The sequence below is a fragment of the Somniosus microcephalus genome, chromosome 13 (assembly GCF_052327205.1).
Source record: "Somniosus microcephalus isolate GS21.2 chromosome 13, FLI_Smic_1.0, whole genome shotgun sequence".
Classification (NCBI taxonomy): Eukaryota; Metazoa; Chordata; class Chondrichthyes; order Squaliformes; family Somniosidae; genus Somniosus; species Somniosus microcephalus.
This window is the reverse complement of record NC_140999.1, coordinates 127,892,584-127,909,938: the sequence shown is the minus strand read 5'-3', so window position 1 is coordinate 127,909,938 and position 17,355 is coordinate 127,892,584. Positions and strand designations below refer to the sequence as shown.

General features: G+C 47.2%; 1 protein-coding gene across 1 annotated transcript in view; it reads right to left on the bottom strand.

Annotated features, from left to right (window-relative positions):
- ctnnbl1 (catenin, beta like 1) overlaps positions 1-17,355 on the bottom strand; it is a 222,672-nt gene that overhangs the window by 83,427 nt on the left and 121,890 nt on the right. Inside the window, exon 8 of the mRNA XM_086004285.1 lies at positions 2,319-2,416. Coding sequence (XP_085860411.1) covers positions 2,319-2,416 — 98 coding nt within the window. The remainder of the gene's footprint in view (positions 1-2,318; positions 2,417-17,355) is intronic.

Below are 17,355 nucleotides of genomic sequence, written 5' to 3'. Positions count from 1 at the left end.
CCAGTACATGTACACAGGTTTTATTCAGAATACCAGTAAACTACATCAAAAAATAAAAATCATTGCAAGCTAAATTTCTCTGAGTGCCGAAGCAGTCTCACTTTCTGTAACATTTGCATATTGATTTATCATTGGCCCGCAGGCATCTGTAAGGAATACCTATTATATTCACATGTGATCACATGCTGAGTTGTCATTGGCCTGCAGGCATCTGTAAGGACTGCTATTGTTTAGAAGACCCAGGGGCCCTGACGCCATCTTGTCCACATGGTGCTGTATTGATTGAGAAAGCTTACAGACCTGATGCTTCATTAAAAGAGTTTAAACTGTAATACTCCGTTGTCCTACAATTTATTATTTTTGTACAAAGTGTGCAAAACAAGACACTTTCCATAACTCTTTGCATGTGGAGCCCCACCCTCCTGCTTGAGCCCCACCCTCCTGCTTGCTACCTACCTCTCAGTTAACTTCCGGCCAACTTACTCTTGAAAAATACTGAGAGAATTATGAGGATGGGAAGAATTTTCAGGGTTTCTTATTGCGCAAGATAGACAGCACTGATTATATATTCCAGCAGCTTGTTAAGTAATAACTGTGGCAGGTGCATGATTTATCCTGATTATAGTACATATGTACAGTCAACAATCTCAGAGTCATACAGCACGGATAGAGGCCCTTCGGCCCATCGTGTCCGCGCCGGCCATCACGCCCTGTCTAATCTAATCCCATATTCCAGCATTTGGTCTGTAGCCTTGTATGCTATGGCATTTCAAGTGCTCATCCAAATGCGTCTTGAATGTTGTGAGGGTTCCAGCCTCCACAACCCTTCCGGGCAGTGAGTTCCAGACTCCAACCACCCTCTGGGTGAAAAAGTTCTTTCTCAAATCCCCTCTAAACCTCCCGCCCTTTACCTTGAATCTGTGCCCCCTAGTTATTGACCCTTCTACTAAGGGAAAAAGCTCCTTAGTATCCATCCTATCTATGCCCCTCATAATTTTGTACACCTCAATCATGTCCCCCCTCAGCCTCCTCTGCTCCAAGGAAAACAAACCCAATCTGCCCAGTCTCTCTTCATAGCTGAAGCGTTCCAGCCCTGGTAGCATCCTGGTGAATCTCCTCTGCACCCTCTCCAAAGCTATCACATCCTTCCTGTAGTGTGGCGACCAGAACTGCACACAGTATTCCAGCTGTGGCCTAACCAGTGTTTTATACAGCTCCATCATAACCTCCTTGCTCTTATATTCTATGCCTCGGCTAATGAAGGCAAGTATCCCATATGCCTTTTTTACCACCTTATCCACCTGTTCCGCCGCCTTCAGGGATCTGTGTACTTGCACACCCAGATCCCTCTGACCCTCCGTCTTGCCTAGGGTCTTACCATTCATTGTGTATTCCCTTGCCTTGTTAGTCCCCCCAAAGTGCATCACCTCGCACTTTTCCGGGTTAAATTCCATTTGCCACTGTTCCGCCCATCTGACCAACCCATCGATATCGTCCTGCAGACTGAGACTACCCTCCTCGCTATTTACCACCCTACCAATTTTTGTATCATCCGCGAACTTACTGATCATACCTTTTACATTCATATCCAAGTCATTAATATAGACCACAAACAGCAAGGGACCCAGCACCGATCCCTGCGGTACCCCACTGGCCACAGGCTTCCAGTCACAAAAACAACCTTCGACCATCACCCTCTGCCTTCTGCCACTAAGCCAGTTTTGTATCCAACGTGCCAAGGCACCCTGGATTCCATGGGCTCTTACCTTCTTGACCAGTCTCCTGTGCGGGACTTTATCGAAGGCCTTACTGAAATCCATGTATACCACATCCACTGTGTTACCCTCATCCACACACCTAGTCACCCCCTCAAAAAATTCAATCAAATTAGTCAGACATGATCTTCCCTTGACAAAGCCATGTTGACTATCCCTGATTAATCCTTGCCTCGCCAAGTGGAGACTGTTTCTTCAGGACGAGAAGGGTCAATTTTACTCAGCACATAATACAGAACCAAAGTATATCAGCTTGTACAGTTTCCCCCCCTCATGCCGCACAGGACAGACAGTAACCCGTTACCATCACCCTCTCCAGACACCTGGGTCAGCGCCCATTTGTGGACACTAATACAATAGCAATGTAGTTCAGCGTGGCCTTGAAGCAAAGATAACTGATCATGAAGTTAACCAACATTTAACTGGGACAAAACAATGCACAATTACAAGCCTAAAAGTCAGATACAGGCAGAATCAGTGTAAATTCCATCCAGCTATTATTAACCAGGAAATAACCCAGTGTGAAAAGAAAGACAGGATTACCTTTTCACAGTCGTTTTCAGTGAATTTGTTAAGTAGCCGAGTTCGCTGCTGACCCTTCAAGTTCCGTAGCATGGAAGACAGAATTGAACAAACGTGCTCTACAAAACATAATGCAGCATTGATGTTTTACTAGTTACCCTTAGGAATTACAGAATGGGAAAACTACTTATGATTAGGCTTACAAACAATTGTGAAATTCCAAATATAGCTGAGGAATGTACATTATTGACGAACAACTGATGGCACTTCCCCTCTTGCTTTTTGCAACATTGTAAGTGTTGTAAATAAAACAGAAATATACCCCATGTAGCAAATATGAATAGGGAAGAGTGTGGTTGAAAGAAAACTCTTAATAGTTTCCCTTTACATAGGAATTACTCATGGTTTGTGATGTAAATCATAATGGGCCTTGAAATTATTGTGTGTATTCCATTCCTGGATTACCTTGGCTAGGAAATGCTTGAAGCATTAAATTTATTTTTCCTTTGAGAATATGACAAACCACATACACACACAGCCAAGTTTGTTTTAGATATCTTGATCCATATCCCAGAGATCTTCAGTATTTACAAAGACTTTGCAAATGTTTGTTCAATGCTTTGGGCTTAGCAACTTTCACACAGCTGTGTGCAGTTGTTACTTTCCATACCCAATGCTTCAGCATTGGTTTGCCTGCTTGTGTGTGAAGATCTAGCTAAACAGAATGCAGGATTTTCCTTCGAGTTGTACGGGTGAGAATCAGTAGTTTCCATGTGGCTCATTCCATGGTGTTTGGCTAATGTTTCTTTGTGAGAATGGCACTGGGAAGATGAACAGAATGGGTAGAAAGATTCAGGCCATCTTTTAGGACTTTGGACAACTGGTCACACTGTAGAAAAAAATAGTTGTGTCTGTGGAGAGCTCACCCAATTCAGCAAACCTCAATTAGAATCTAGCTTCAATTCATCTGGACTGCATTAAAGATGATGAATTATGCATGAGAAAGAAAAAAAGACTTGCATTTATATAGCGCCTTTCATGACCTCAGGACGTCCCAAAGCGCTTTACAGCCAATGAATTACCTTTGATGGGTAGTCGCTGTTGTAATGTAGGAAACCCGGCAGCCAATTTGCACACAGCAAGGGCCCACAAACAGCAATGTGATAGTGATCAGATAATTTGTGTTAGTGATGTTGGTTGAGGGATAAATACTGGCCATGACACTGGAGAACTCCCCTTCGCTTCCTTGAATAGTGCCATGGGATCTTTTATGTCCAGCTCAGAGAGCAGACGGGGCCTCAGTTTAACGGTGATCCACACGAATAATCTCTCATTCCTGGTTAAACTGCCAATAGCTGTTCATTCTTTACTGCACCGAGCTACTTCATAAATTCACAGTTAAAACTACAAATTCAGAGGTCGCTAAACTTTTTAGATGAATAATCACAATTTGTCTGCATTTAAGCTTTAAATATTTAATAATACCATTAAAAATGTATGATGTTCACACATCATTTTTAATGGGTTACCTCAAACACACAATGTCACTACATTAATATAATACTGCCTGAGAAGGAACAAACTGAATCTGAACCATTATCCTGGATTTGGTCAGTTTTTTTTAAAATGACAGTCATGTTAATAACAGTCAACTCAAAAAGTTGTAATGCAGAAAATGTTTCATTAATAATTAAAACAAATTAAAATGTGATGCTTCAGGCACCTAGTGAGCCCCCTCATTGTTAAACAAACTGAGTACTGATCATTTGCAGCTTTTGAAACATGTGCCGGTTTTCTATCCAGCAAATAGTGTTTATTCTCAGTGCGAGTAATGAATCAGAATTACACAAACATAGACAATATTCCTACAATTATTTGACACTCAACATTTTTTCCTGTGATTCAAATGGTTAAATGTCAATAATGCGTTGGGAAAAAAATGGTGTACACATTCAGAAATTTACCAAGAAAAGTACTGAAGAAAAATAGTTTTTAAGTAAGCATTCCATGGGAAAAGTGGCCAACAGAAGGTCTTGGCGAGAACACCAAGATAAATTTGTCTAGAACTGTGTGCATTGTCCTTGTTTTTTCATTAAGATAAGGAAAGAAACTAATGCATTTAAGCTGCTTGATTGAAAAACTTTCTTTTACCTTTCTTAAATAGTTGAATTATTGTTCCAATAGTATTTTAAGCCTTACCGTACTGAATAAATTGGAATCCCAATTCATGAACTTTACATGCTAACAGAAATTTACAGATAGCAAGCAAAACACTGCCTCAGTCAAAAAGTCATATTATGCAATCACTATTAAAAATAGAGGAATTAATTCTGGTGAGCTGGATTATGTCCTATTAGTGGTCAGGAACTAAAGTCATCAACTCACCTCTAATAGGAAGCTTTCATTAGACGATAAAGTGGATGTGCAAATTTGGTCACTTCTAGTGTTAACTTGTACCAACAAAAATGTAAAAAATCCCCTCCCAGTTTGTGCGTGGTGCATGGTTTTATTGGTGCAAAAGTATATACTGGTTTGGTATTTTAACTTGTGTATCCAACAACAACTTGCATTTATGTCGCATCTTTAACATAGAAAAAATTTCCAAGGCACTTCACAGAAGTGTAATCGAAGAAAAATTGACACCGAGTCAACAGGAGGAGATATTATGAGAGCGGACCAAAAGCTTCGTGAAAGAGGTAGATTTTAAGGAGAGTCTTAAAAGGAGGAGAGAGGTAGAGAGGAAGAGGGATTTAGGGAGGCAATTCCTGAGCTTGTAGCCCAGACAGATAAAAGCACTGCCGCCAATGGTAGGGTGAAGGGAGTGGGAAATTCGCAAGAGGCTAGTGCTGGAGGAACAGCGAGTTCTCGGAGAGTTGTAGGGCTGGAGGAGATTACAGAAATTGGGACGGACGAGGCCATGAAAGGATTTGAACGAGAAGAGAATATTAAGTTGGAGTTGTTGGGGGGCCGGGACCCAACGTAGATCAGCAAGCGCAGGGATGATGTGTGAACTTGTGCAGGTTAGGATATGAGCAGCAGAGTTTTGGATGAACTGAAGTTTATGCAGGGTGGAAAATGGGAGGCTGGGCTGGACAGCATTGGAATAGTCAAGTCTGGAGATGACTAAAGCATGAATGAGGGTTTCGACAGCAGATGGGCTGAGGCAGGTAGAGATGGACAATGTTATGGAGGAGGAAGTCAGCAGATTTGCGATGGAGAGGATAGGAGGTTGGAAGCTCAGCTCAAGGTCAAATAGGACGTTGAGGTTATAAACAGTCAACCAGAGACAGGAGCTGGGGACAGCGATGGAATCAGTGGCGAGAGTACAGTTTGTGGTGAGAGCCCAATATGATGGATTTGGTCTTCCTAGTGTTTAACTTGAGGAAATTACAGCTTAGCCAGACCTATATGTCGAATAAGCAGGCCGACAACACAGGAAGTGGAGGGGTCGAGAGAGGTGGTGCAGAGGTAGAGATGGGCATCATCAGTGTACATATGGAACCTGAAGCCATGTCTCCTGGATGGTGTAGTTCAGGGTCATCATGTAGATGAGGACGAGGAGGGAACCAAGGACAGATCCTTGGGGGACTCAGAAAATGTTACCTGAAGAGAAGCCATTGTTGGAGATTCTCTGGTTATAATTGGAATGGTAAGAGTGGAACCAAGTTTCATTCAGCTGTACAATAGAGAGGCATTCGAGAAAGATGGTGTGGTCAGTCGTGCCAAAGGCTGCAGTGGTGTCAAGAAGGATGAGGAGGGATAGTGTACTGTGGTCACAGTCACAGAGGATGTCATTTGTGATTTTAATTAGGGCCATTTCAGTTCTGTGGCGAGACGGAAACCTGTTTGGAAAAATCAAACATGGAATTGCAGGAAAGGTGGGCACAGATTTGGGCGGTGACAACACGTTCAAGGACTTGGGAGGAAAGGGAGGTTTGAGATAAGGCGGCAGTTTGCAAGGATAAAGGGGGTGATGACAGTGGTTTTGAAAGGGAGGGGGATAGTAACTAAGGAAAGGGCACCATTTACAATGTTAACTAGCATAGGGATAGGAATGCAAGTTGGGTGGTCATCAGTTTAGTGGCAAAGGGATTGAGAGTAGGAGGTGGTCTCTATTGTATAGCTGTTTGCTTTTCTTAATGTCTGCGATCCATCCCAGTGTTACTTACCTAATTTAATATCGCCATTCCACATTGTCCACCAATTAAACCATCCCTCAAATGTATTCATTAGTATCATTAAACCATTCCATTTATTGGGATGTAGCTTTGATAAGCACTTGCAAACAATCGCAGCATGTATGTTACGAAAATGGAAATTAAACATCACAAAGGTAAGGCAGCTTTGAATTTGATCAAATGTGCACTTTTAGTTTTTGCCATAGCTCTTTTAAAATAGTGGATAAAGAAAAGAGATAAGTGCTTGACTTGTTTTGTTGAGCATGATGCATCACCCTTTTCTGCAAGTAAGTTGGAACGTTTACATTTGCAGGTTCTTTCACCGTGGTTGCAAAATTTCTTGACTTTAGTTCATAGTAAGCAAATCTTGCAGCTGTTCCTTGAGGGGCTGATCAATATTAATTAATCTCCCCATCTTCTCAAATAAGCCAAAGCCAGCTGAACACTGGAACTGCTCCTTTAAATCATAGTTATTAATACATCAACTTACAGCTATAATCTAAAGTTTGAAGAATATTTTGTAATGCATAAGGTCCTTTTTATGCTTACAGCTGGAGTAAAATAGGCTAGAATTTTCTGGGGTCCGTGCGGGTGCGATTGGAGGCGGGTCAGGAGGGACATTTGAAAAACCTTGGAACGAGTCGGGAACCCGCTGACTTCCCGCCCCCCACGCGGCTTTCCCTCAGGTGCGTCTGCCAGCGTCCCGAACGGCAGAGGCGGCCGAGGTAATTGAGATCATTATGAGGTACTTGTCAGACCCTTAAGCGTCTTTTTAACCTTACCATTCAAACTTCCCTGGATGAGCATGGGAATCAAGCAGCTCGGGAACCTGAGGCGGAAGTTGAGTGGCCATTGATCCAGCTGATTATTGCACAGCATGAAAAGTACAATAAAAACTCCCACCTGGCAGCTGGTCACTTTCCTAAAGCAGATGCTGTCGCTGAGTGCATTGTCAGCACAGATTTAGCTTTCTTGAGTTTCCAAGTGTTTCCAGCAAAGTCGGGATCCACTATCACTTCATTGGTAGAACCTATCACACAACTGACAGATTACTTCCGTCATCTCTACTTGACCTACTATCTATTACATCAGAATGGGTGCCGTTTATACTGTCTCACCTTGGTCCTCAGAATCAGACCACGATGAGCCCCAACACCAGCAGCACTAACACCACCACCAATCTTCTCCTCAACCACCTGATGCTGCACAGGACAGAGGGCATCAGCACAGGGCTGCACCTTGACAGAAGGATACCCCCAACACAGGGTATACAGGCAGAGGATGAGCTTCCTCAACATGATGGAGCAGCAGTGGCAAAGGAGGCTCAGCCTATTGCTCCAGGTCATCGCAGAGATTTGCAGATTGCTGGAGCAAGACCTGCAGCCCAGAGGAGTGGGTGGACATGCCTTACCAGTGGCTGTCAAAATCAGCAGTGCTCTCAACTTCTTTGCCTCAGCCTCCTTCCAGGGATCTGCAGCAGACATTTGCGGCATCTCGCAGTCGGCCACCCACAGATGCATCACACAGGTCACTGATGCCCTCTTTTACAAGTCAGCCAATTATATCAACTTTGCCACTGATGAAGCCAGGGTTACTGAGCAGGCGCTGGCCTTTGCCATTCTGGCTGGCTTCCCACGGGTGCAGGACATCAATGACTGCACACATGTGGCCATCTGGGCACCCCAATATCACCCAGGAGTCTTTGTCAATCGCAAGGGCTTCCACTCCCTCAACGTGCAGCTCGTCTGCAAACATAGGAAGATCATCATGCATGTGTGCGCCAAATTCCCTGGCAGCTGCTATGACTCTTTCATCATGCGCCAGTCCACCCTCCCTTAGCTCTTCGCACCTCCAAACAGACTTTCCGGCTGGCTGTTTGGAGACAATGCTATCCACTGAAGACGTGGCTCATGATGAGGAGGAGGAGCAGGAGGGACCAGCGGTCCAGATCACACCAGCACCCGAGCACATGGCTGCCTGGGCGGCCAGGGATTGCCTCATCATGGCCAGATTTACTTTATTCACGCATATGGCTGACATATGGGAATGATAGCGTAGTGGTAATGTCACTGGACTAATGATCCAGAGACGGGAGATCAAATCCCACCACAGCAGCTAGGGAATTTAAATTCAGTTAGTTAAATAAATCTAGAATAAAGCGCTAGTATCAGTGATGGTAACCATGAACCTATCGGATTGTCGTAAAAACCCATCTAGTTCACAAAATCCTTTAGGGAAGGAAATCTGCCATCCTTACCTGGTCTGGCCTATTTGTGACTCCAGGTTGACTCTTAACTGCCCTCTGAAATGGCCTAGCAAGCTACTCAGTCGTAACAAACCGCTACGAAACACAAGATGAAACCGGATGGACTTCGGCACCGGCTACGGACATAGCAACGGCACACCCAGCCCGGTCAACCCTGCAAAGTCCTCCTCACCAACATCTGGTGACTTGTACCAAAATTGGGAGAGCTGTCCCACAGACTAATCAAGCAACAGCCTGACATAGTCATACTCACAGAATCATACCTTTCAGCCAATGTCCCAGACACCTCCATCACCATTCCTGGGTATGTCCTGTCCCACTGGCAGGACAGACCCACCAGGGGTGGTGACACAGTGGTATACAGTCGGGAAGGAGTGACCTTGGAAGTCCTCAACACTGACTCCGGACCCCATGAAGTCTCATGGCTTCAGGTCAAGCAAACCTCCTGCTGATTACCACCTACCGTCCTCCCTCAGCTGATGAATCAGTACTCCTCCATGGCGAACACCACTTGGAAGAACCACTGAGAGTAGCAAGGGCACAGAATGCACTCTGGGTGGGGGACTTCAATGTTCACTACAGACAGACCGAGCTGGCAGAGTCCTTAAGGACATAACTGCCAGTCTGGGCCTGCGACAGGTGGTGAGAGAACCAACACGAGGTAAAAAACCTACTTGACCTCGTCCTCACCAATCTACCGGTTGCAGTATTGGTAGCAGTGACCACCGCACAGTAATTGTGGAGACGAAGTCCTGTCTTCACTCGGAGGGCACCCTCCATCGTGTTGTGTGGCACTACCACCGTGCTAAATGGGATAGATTCAGAACAGATCTAGTAGCTCAAAACTGGGCATCCATGCTCCCTCACTCTACCATTACCATCAAGCCAGGATACCAACCCTGGTTCAAGAAGGAGTGTAGAAGAGCATGCCAGGAGCAGCACCAGGCATATCTAAAAATGAGGTGCAAACCTGGGGAAGCTGCAACACAGGACTACATGCATGCTAAAAAGTGGAAGCAGCATGCTATAGATTGTGTGATCGCTTAGCCCGATCAACGGATCAGATCAATGCTCTGCAGTCCTGTCACATCCAGTCGTGAATGGTGGTGGACTATTAAACAACTAACGGGAGGAGGCGGCTCCATGAATATCCCCATCCTCAATGATGGTGGAGCCCAACACGCGAGTGCAAACGACAAGGCTGAAGCGTTTGCAGCCATCTTCAGCCAGAATTGCTGAGTGGATGATCCATATTGACCTACTCCTGAGGTCCCCACCATCACAGAAGCCAGTCTTCAGCCAATTTGATTCACTCCACGTGATATCAAGAAACGGCTGAGTGCACTGGATACAGCAAAGACTATGGGCCCTGACAACATCCCGGCTATTGTGCTGAAGAATTGCGCTCCAGAACTAGCCGTGCTGTTCCAGTACAGCTACAACACTGGCATCTATCAGACAATGTGGAAAACTGCCCAGGTAGGTCCTGTCCACAAAAAGCAGGACAAATCCAACCCGGCCAATTACTGCCCCATCAGTCTACTCTCAATCACCAGCAAAGTGATGGAAGGTGTCATCGACAGTGCGATCAAGCAGCATTTACTCACCAATAACCTGCTCATTGATGCCCAGTTTGGGTTCCGCCAAGACCACTCGGCTCCCGACCTCATTACAGCCTTGGTCCAAACATGGAGAGAGGAGCTGAATTCCAGAGGTGAGGTGAGAGTAACTGCCCTAGACATCAAGGAAGCATTTGACTGAGTGTGGCATCAAGGAGCCTTAGTAAAACTGAAGTCAATGGGAAACGCGCCACTAGCTGGAGTCATACCTAGCACAAAAGGAAGATGGTTGTGGTTGTTGAAGGCCAATCATCACAGCCCCAGGACATCACTGCAGGAGTTCCTCAGGGCAGTGTCCTAGGCCCAACCATCTTCAGCTGCTTCATCAATGACCTTTCCTCCAACATAAGGTCAGAAATGGGGATGTTCAGTGCCATTCACAACTCCTCAGATAATGAAGCAGTCCATGCCCGCATGCAACAAGACCTGGATGACATTCAGGCTTGGGCTGATAAGTGGCAGGTAACATTCGCGCCACAGAAGTGCCAGGCAATGACCACCTCCCCTTGACATTCAACCGCATTACCATCGTCGAATCCCCCACCATCAATATCCTGGGGGGTCACCATTGACCAGAAACTTAACTGGACCAGCCACATAAATATTGTGGCAACATGAGCTGGTCAGAGGCTGGGTATTCTGCGGCGAGTGTCTCACTTCCTGACTCCTCAAAGCCTTTCCACCATCTACAAGGCACAAGTAAGGAGCGTGATGGAATACTCTCCACTTGCCTGGATGAGTGCAGCTCCAACAACACTAGAAAGTTGACATCATCCAGGACCGCTTGATTGGCACCCCATCCACCACCTTAAAACGTTCACTCCCTCCACCACTGGCGTACCGTGTCTGCACATCTACAAGATGCACTGCAGCAACTTGTCAAGGCTTCTTTGGCAGCACTTCCCAAACCCGCGACCTCTTCCACCTAGAAGGACAAGGGCAGCAGGTGCATGGGAACACCGCCACCTCCAAGTCACACACCATCCTGACTTGGAAGTATATTGCTGATCCTTCATCGTCACTGGGTCAAAATCCTGGAACTCCCTCCCTAACAGCACTGTGGGAGTACCTTCACCACACGGACTGCAGTGGTTCAAGGCGGTGGCTCACCACCACCTTCTCAAGGGCAATAAATGCTGGCCTTTCCAGCGACGCCCACATCCCATAAAACAAATAAAAAAAACATGCTGCGCCAGGTTGGCACCACCCCCCCAGCAAGGCCATAAAGCATCCCTACAATAACCAAGCCATTCCTTTCGCACTGACCACCATTGTTGGAGGAACCATTATGTCTCACCATTCACTCCAACTCACTAAGCCACTTCCTAAGTTGCACACAAATTTGCCCATGACTGGAAAGTGGTGAAAATAGTTTTATGCGTGCCATCATAGTAATAGAAACTTATATACAATCTGCTTCAATTATGCTAACTTCATTCTGATTTACAAGCTGTTTGGCAATATTTACCATATAAAGTAACGCACTCAGTCAACTATCTATAAAATTACAAAACAGGTACTTTAAACCTTTGTTCCACTTAGTTTCCAACTTGAGCCTCGTGGAGTGGGAGATGCCCAGCAGAGGCTCCCATGAGAGGAAAAGCTCTGGTTCTCCCAATTTCAGCTTCTAAAACTCAATTTCACAAGCCTAGTTTTACCAATCGCATGCTATATTCCATGATCTCCATCATCCTTGAGATAACATATTTCCAAATACAATATCCCTTCTCCCACTAATCACCACTGCAAACAAAAGCGTACAACATTGTTAGAGCACAGAATTCAGCCTGAAAGCTGAATGTTGTACATTGGATTTGTTACACCAAAATCTGCACAATTCTCTTTCCATCCATCAACGCAAGTATCTTTTCATCTTTTAAAAGCTTTATGAATGCAAGTACCTATCAAAATTCATCAAGACAAAGAAATACAAAGAAACTGAAAATGGAATTTTCCATGTTATTTTATTTCATATAAATGTAAATTATATGAATTTCTATGAGGAATATTCGACACCGATTCCTACTTGCAAATGCCATTTCTCCAAGAAAGGGCACATACCTTTTTAACAAAATGTTTGTGCCACACATTGCCTTGAACTACACATGGAAGCTAATCAGGCCAAAAAGAGCAAGAAGAAAATAACTGTAAAAATTTAATTTATTAGGCCGTCCGGACCATTGATACTGTTATGCAGTAGCTTTTTCAAAACTGGGGTTTCTCTTTTCAACTCCAACCATTATTCAAGCTCCCTATTAAATAGTTGCTGGTATAAAAAATGGTGTCGAATTCATTTGTAGTATGCATTCACCGGAATAATGAAAAGTTATATGTCTGACCTCTATGTGACAATGATGAAATTCTGCCTGAAACCACAGGCAGTCATTCCATTTTGCACAACTTAATCTAAAAAGATTGACTTGTTGCAAAGTGCACATTTAATTTTGAATTAGCATAGCTTTAGAAACAAAATTAGAAACCCACTCTTACAAAGACTGCATGGCACTTAATGAAATAGAAACTCTTTACAGCAGTCAATAAATTATCTAACCTTGGCATGATCAGACTCCCAGGATCGCAGACAACTTTTCTAGTAGTGAAAGGCTTAGTTTCATGCAATGCCAAAAAAGCCACCAAAAACCTGACTTGGTCACATCTATTGCACAATGTCAATGGTGAGAATGATTGGGGGATACAATCAAAGCATTTTTATTAATCAACAACAACTTGCATACATTCGAGAGAGTCAAAGCTTTTCCATAATATTTTTAATTTTATTTACAGAAGTATATTAAAAATTAAAAGGCGCCTTTATACAAGGTTAACAGATGTTACATTCTGTAAATATAAAAGTAAATCTCAATGCCAGTGAGGCCAGGAGGATCAGTGGTCACATTAAATCTGCAAGGGTGTGTAATTTCACAAAAATAATATTTCTGTTGGCTGAAGTCTTATTAGTCATGATCAACAGGGCTCCTGTGGACTAGTGCTGATGAGACACAAGTCAATTGCTCTCTAACAAATCAATGAAGGTATCCTTGTATCTGGAAAACGCATTAGACTGACCTAACAGGCCACAAGGACCCATTTTCAAGGAGATCAGAAACAACTAGTGCAGTGTGCTGCACAGATAGGTCTTAATTTACTAGTTTAATGGGTGGAAGTAGACTCTCCATTGCATGACCTAGCTGATATACCTATCAATTCATCCAATGAAAAGCGACGAGTTAAGAAAGTAACTATAGGTTTTTATTGGCTAAATAACAGAGCCCACCCTCGTGGGTGATCGGATCCAACAAGGAGGAATACCAGCCAGTCGACCACCTTTATACCTGGGCAGGTAGGTGGAGCCATGGGCGGAGTCAGCAGTGGTCAGCCCAGGTATAACAGCGTGACAAGAGGCGACCTCGTATAGTGATACAACAGTGTGAACAGTGATAACCATAGAGTAACGATATAACAGTGATAACTATAGTGTAACGATAGTGAACGACAAAAGTGGTTTACCACATTCACCCCTTGTTTAGATTTGAGTCCGGCGGGGTGATGTGTACTACCAGTTCTGGTATGTCAGTCTGTCCGGAGGCCTCGTAAGCCTTTCCGATCGTCGCAGCGGCGGTGTTGCATTCTCCGGTGGTGATGCTGGTGTCTGCGTGGTCGGCGAGGGCTCGTGGGGTTCCGGCATGCCGTCTACCTGAGCTGGAATCGGGGGGGGGGGGGGGGGGGGTGAAGGTGGTGTCTCCGGAATGCCCGAGGGTGCGAGGTCTCGCAAGGAGACTGTGTCCTCCCGCCCGTCTGGGTATGCCACATAGGCGTACTGAGGGTTGGCGTGCAGGAGGTTCACCCTCTCGACCAGGGGGTCCGTTTTATGGGCCCTCACGTGCTTTCGCAGCAGGACGGGCCCCGGAGAGGTCAGCCAGGTTGGTAGTGTGGTTCCCGTAGTCGACTTCCTGGGGAAAACAAACATTCGTTCATGGGGGGTGGCGTTAATGGCGGTGCAAAGTAGTGACTGGATGGAATGCAGCGCTGCCGGGAGGACTTCCTGCCAGCGGGAGGTTGGGAGGCCCTTAGACTTTAAGGCTAAGAGGACGGCCTTCCATACAGTCGCGTTCTCTCTTTCCACCTGGCCGTTCCCTCGAGGGTTGTAGCTGGTGGTCCTGCTTGCAGCAATACCTCTTGCTAGTAGGAACTGGCGGAGTTCCTCGCTCATGAAGGAGGGGCCCCGGTCACTATGTATATAGTTTGGGAACCCAAACAAGGCGAAGAGGTCGTTCAGGCATTTAATGACCGTGGTACTGGTCATGTCTGGGCAGGGGAAGGCGAAGGGGAAACGGGAGTACTCATCAACAATGTTGAGGAAGTACACATTACGGTCAGAGGACGGGAGGGGCCCCTTAAAATCGATGCTCAAGCGCTCGAAGGGGCGGGTGGCCTTGATCAGGCTTGCTCTGTCCGGCCTAAAGAAATGCGGTTTGCACTCGGCACAGGTCTGGCAGTTCCTGGTCATGGTCCTGACCTCCTCGATGGAGTAGGGCAGGTTGCGGGCCTTAATGAAGTGGTAAAGTCTGGTGACTCCGGGGTGGCAGAGGTCGTTGTGGAGGGTCTGAAGTCTATCAATTTGCGCGTTGGCGCATGTAATTCATGATAGAGCATCAGGGGGTTCGTTCAGCTTACCTGGCCGGTACAAGATATCATAATCATAGGTGGAGAGTTCGATTCTCCACCTCAAGATCTTGTCGTTCTTGATTTTACCCCTCAGCTTGTTATTAAACATAAAAGCGACCAAACGCTGGTCGGTGAGGAGGGTAAATCGTTTGCCTGCCAGGTAGTGCCTCCAACGTCGTACAGCCTCCACAATCGCCTGGGCCTCCTTCTCGACCGACGAGTGTCGGATCTCAGGGCCCTGTAGGGTCCTTGAGAAGAAGGCCACCGGTCTCCCCTCCTGGTTAAGGGTAGCGGCTAGGGCGAAGTCGGATGCATCGCTCTCCACTTGGAAGGGGATGGACTCATCCACCGCGTGCATTGTGGCCTTAGCAATGTCTCCCTTAATGAGGGAGAAGGCAGCGCACGCTTCCTCCGTAAGGGGGAAGGATGTGGACTTCATGAGGGGTCTGGCTTTGTCCGCATAATTGGGCACCCATTGGGCATAGTAGGCGAAGAGCCCCAGGGTTCTCTTCAGCGCCTTTGGGCAGTGGGGGAGGGGTAACTCCATGAGGGGGCGCATTCTTTCGGGGTCGGGGCCGATGAGTCCGTCCTCTACTACGCAGCCGAGGATGGCAAGGCGCGAGGTGTTAAACACACATTTCTCCTTATTGTAGGTGAGGTTCAGCCGTTGGGCCGTACGGAGGAATCTCTCCAGATTAACATCATGGTCCTGCCGGTCGCGGCCGCAGATGGTGACGTTATCTAGATAGGGGAACGTGGCGTGCAGCCCGTTCTGGTCAACCATCCGGTCCATCTCCCTTTGGAAGACCGAAACCCCGTTGGTGACGCCGAAGGGAACCCTAAGGAAGTGGTAGAGGCGGCCATTCGCCTCGAAGGCGGTATACTGGCGGTCCTCAGGGCGGATAGGGAGTTGGTGGTAGGCCGACTTAAGGTCGATGGTAGAGAATACTCGGTATTGTGCAATCTGATTGACCATATCAGATATGCGGGGAAGGGGGTATGCGTCCAGCTGGGTGTACCGGTTTATGGTCTGGCTGTAGTCGATGACCAGGCGGTTTTTATTGCCGGTCTTAACGACCACGACCTGAGCACGCCAGGGGCTGCTGCTCCCCTCGATGATGCCCTCCTTCAGGAGACGCTGCACCTCAGAGCTAATGAAGGCTCTGTCCCCGGCGCTGTACCGCCTGCTCTTGGTAGCGACGGGTTTGCAGTCGGGGGTGAGGTTAGCGAACAGGGAAGGTGGCGGGACCTTGAGGGTGGATAGGCCGCAGATGTTACGCGGTGGGCGGTTTAAAGGCTGCTGGTTGTCGACTGAGTGGGGGGAGGGGTCCGCCGTATGCTAGAGTGACGCTTTGGAGGTGGGATTGGAAGTCCAGCCCTAGTAGGACGGCAGCGCAGAGCTGGGGGAGGACGAGGAGTTTAAAATTTTTATACTCCGTGCCCTTAACCGACAGGGTCACGACACAGTAGCCGCTGATGTCTGTGGCGTGGGACCTCGATGCCATCGAGATCCGGTTGCGCGTTGGCCGGACAGTGAGGGAGTAGTGGCTCACCGTGTCTGGGTGGATGAAACTCTCCGTGCTTCCGCTGTCGAACAGGCAGGTCGTGGCGCGGCCGTTTACTTTGATGTCCATCATGGACTTGGACAGGTGGTGCGGGCGGGCTTGGTCCAGTGTGACGGAGGCTAGTGTGTGGCTCAGCGAGCTGCCGTAGTCTGCGGTCGAGTCCGGAGGCGAGGTGGCGGTCGAGCGTGGAGGGTAAAATGGCAGCGCCCACGAGGTTGGACAAAATGGCGGAGAAGATGGCTGCCCCCACAACTCACATGAGGCACTGCTGGTGTCGGTTGCCTGGATCAAAGATGGCCACCCCCATGACTCACAAGTGGGGATGCTGGCATCTGTGGCCTTGATGGAAGATGGCCGCCCCCACAACTCGCATGAGACACTGCTGGCCTCTGTTGATCTCTGTTGGCCTCTGCAGGCCTTAGCAAAGTGGCCTTTCTTCAGGCAGCTTGAGCACGTCGCGTTTCTCGCTGGGCAGCGCGCCCTAGGATGTTTCGCCTGGCCGCAGAAGAAGCAGCCGGCAGCCCGATCGCGGGGGTCCGAAGTCGCAGCCGGTACCGGGGGTGGCGGTCCCGATCGGGTCCGGGACGCCGACGCAGAGGTAGGTCCCAGGGGCGGCGCTGCGAGGGGTATCGCGGTCGGGGTCGGTCCCGAGTCCCAGGGTCGCAAATTACTGTACCTGGAGTACGCCTCGAGGTCCCGATGGGCCACTTCTAGGGAGCGAGCGAGGGCTGCAGCTGTGTTCAGGTCAAGGTCCTTTGCTTCAAG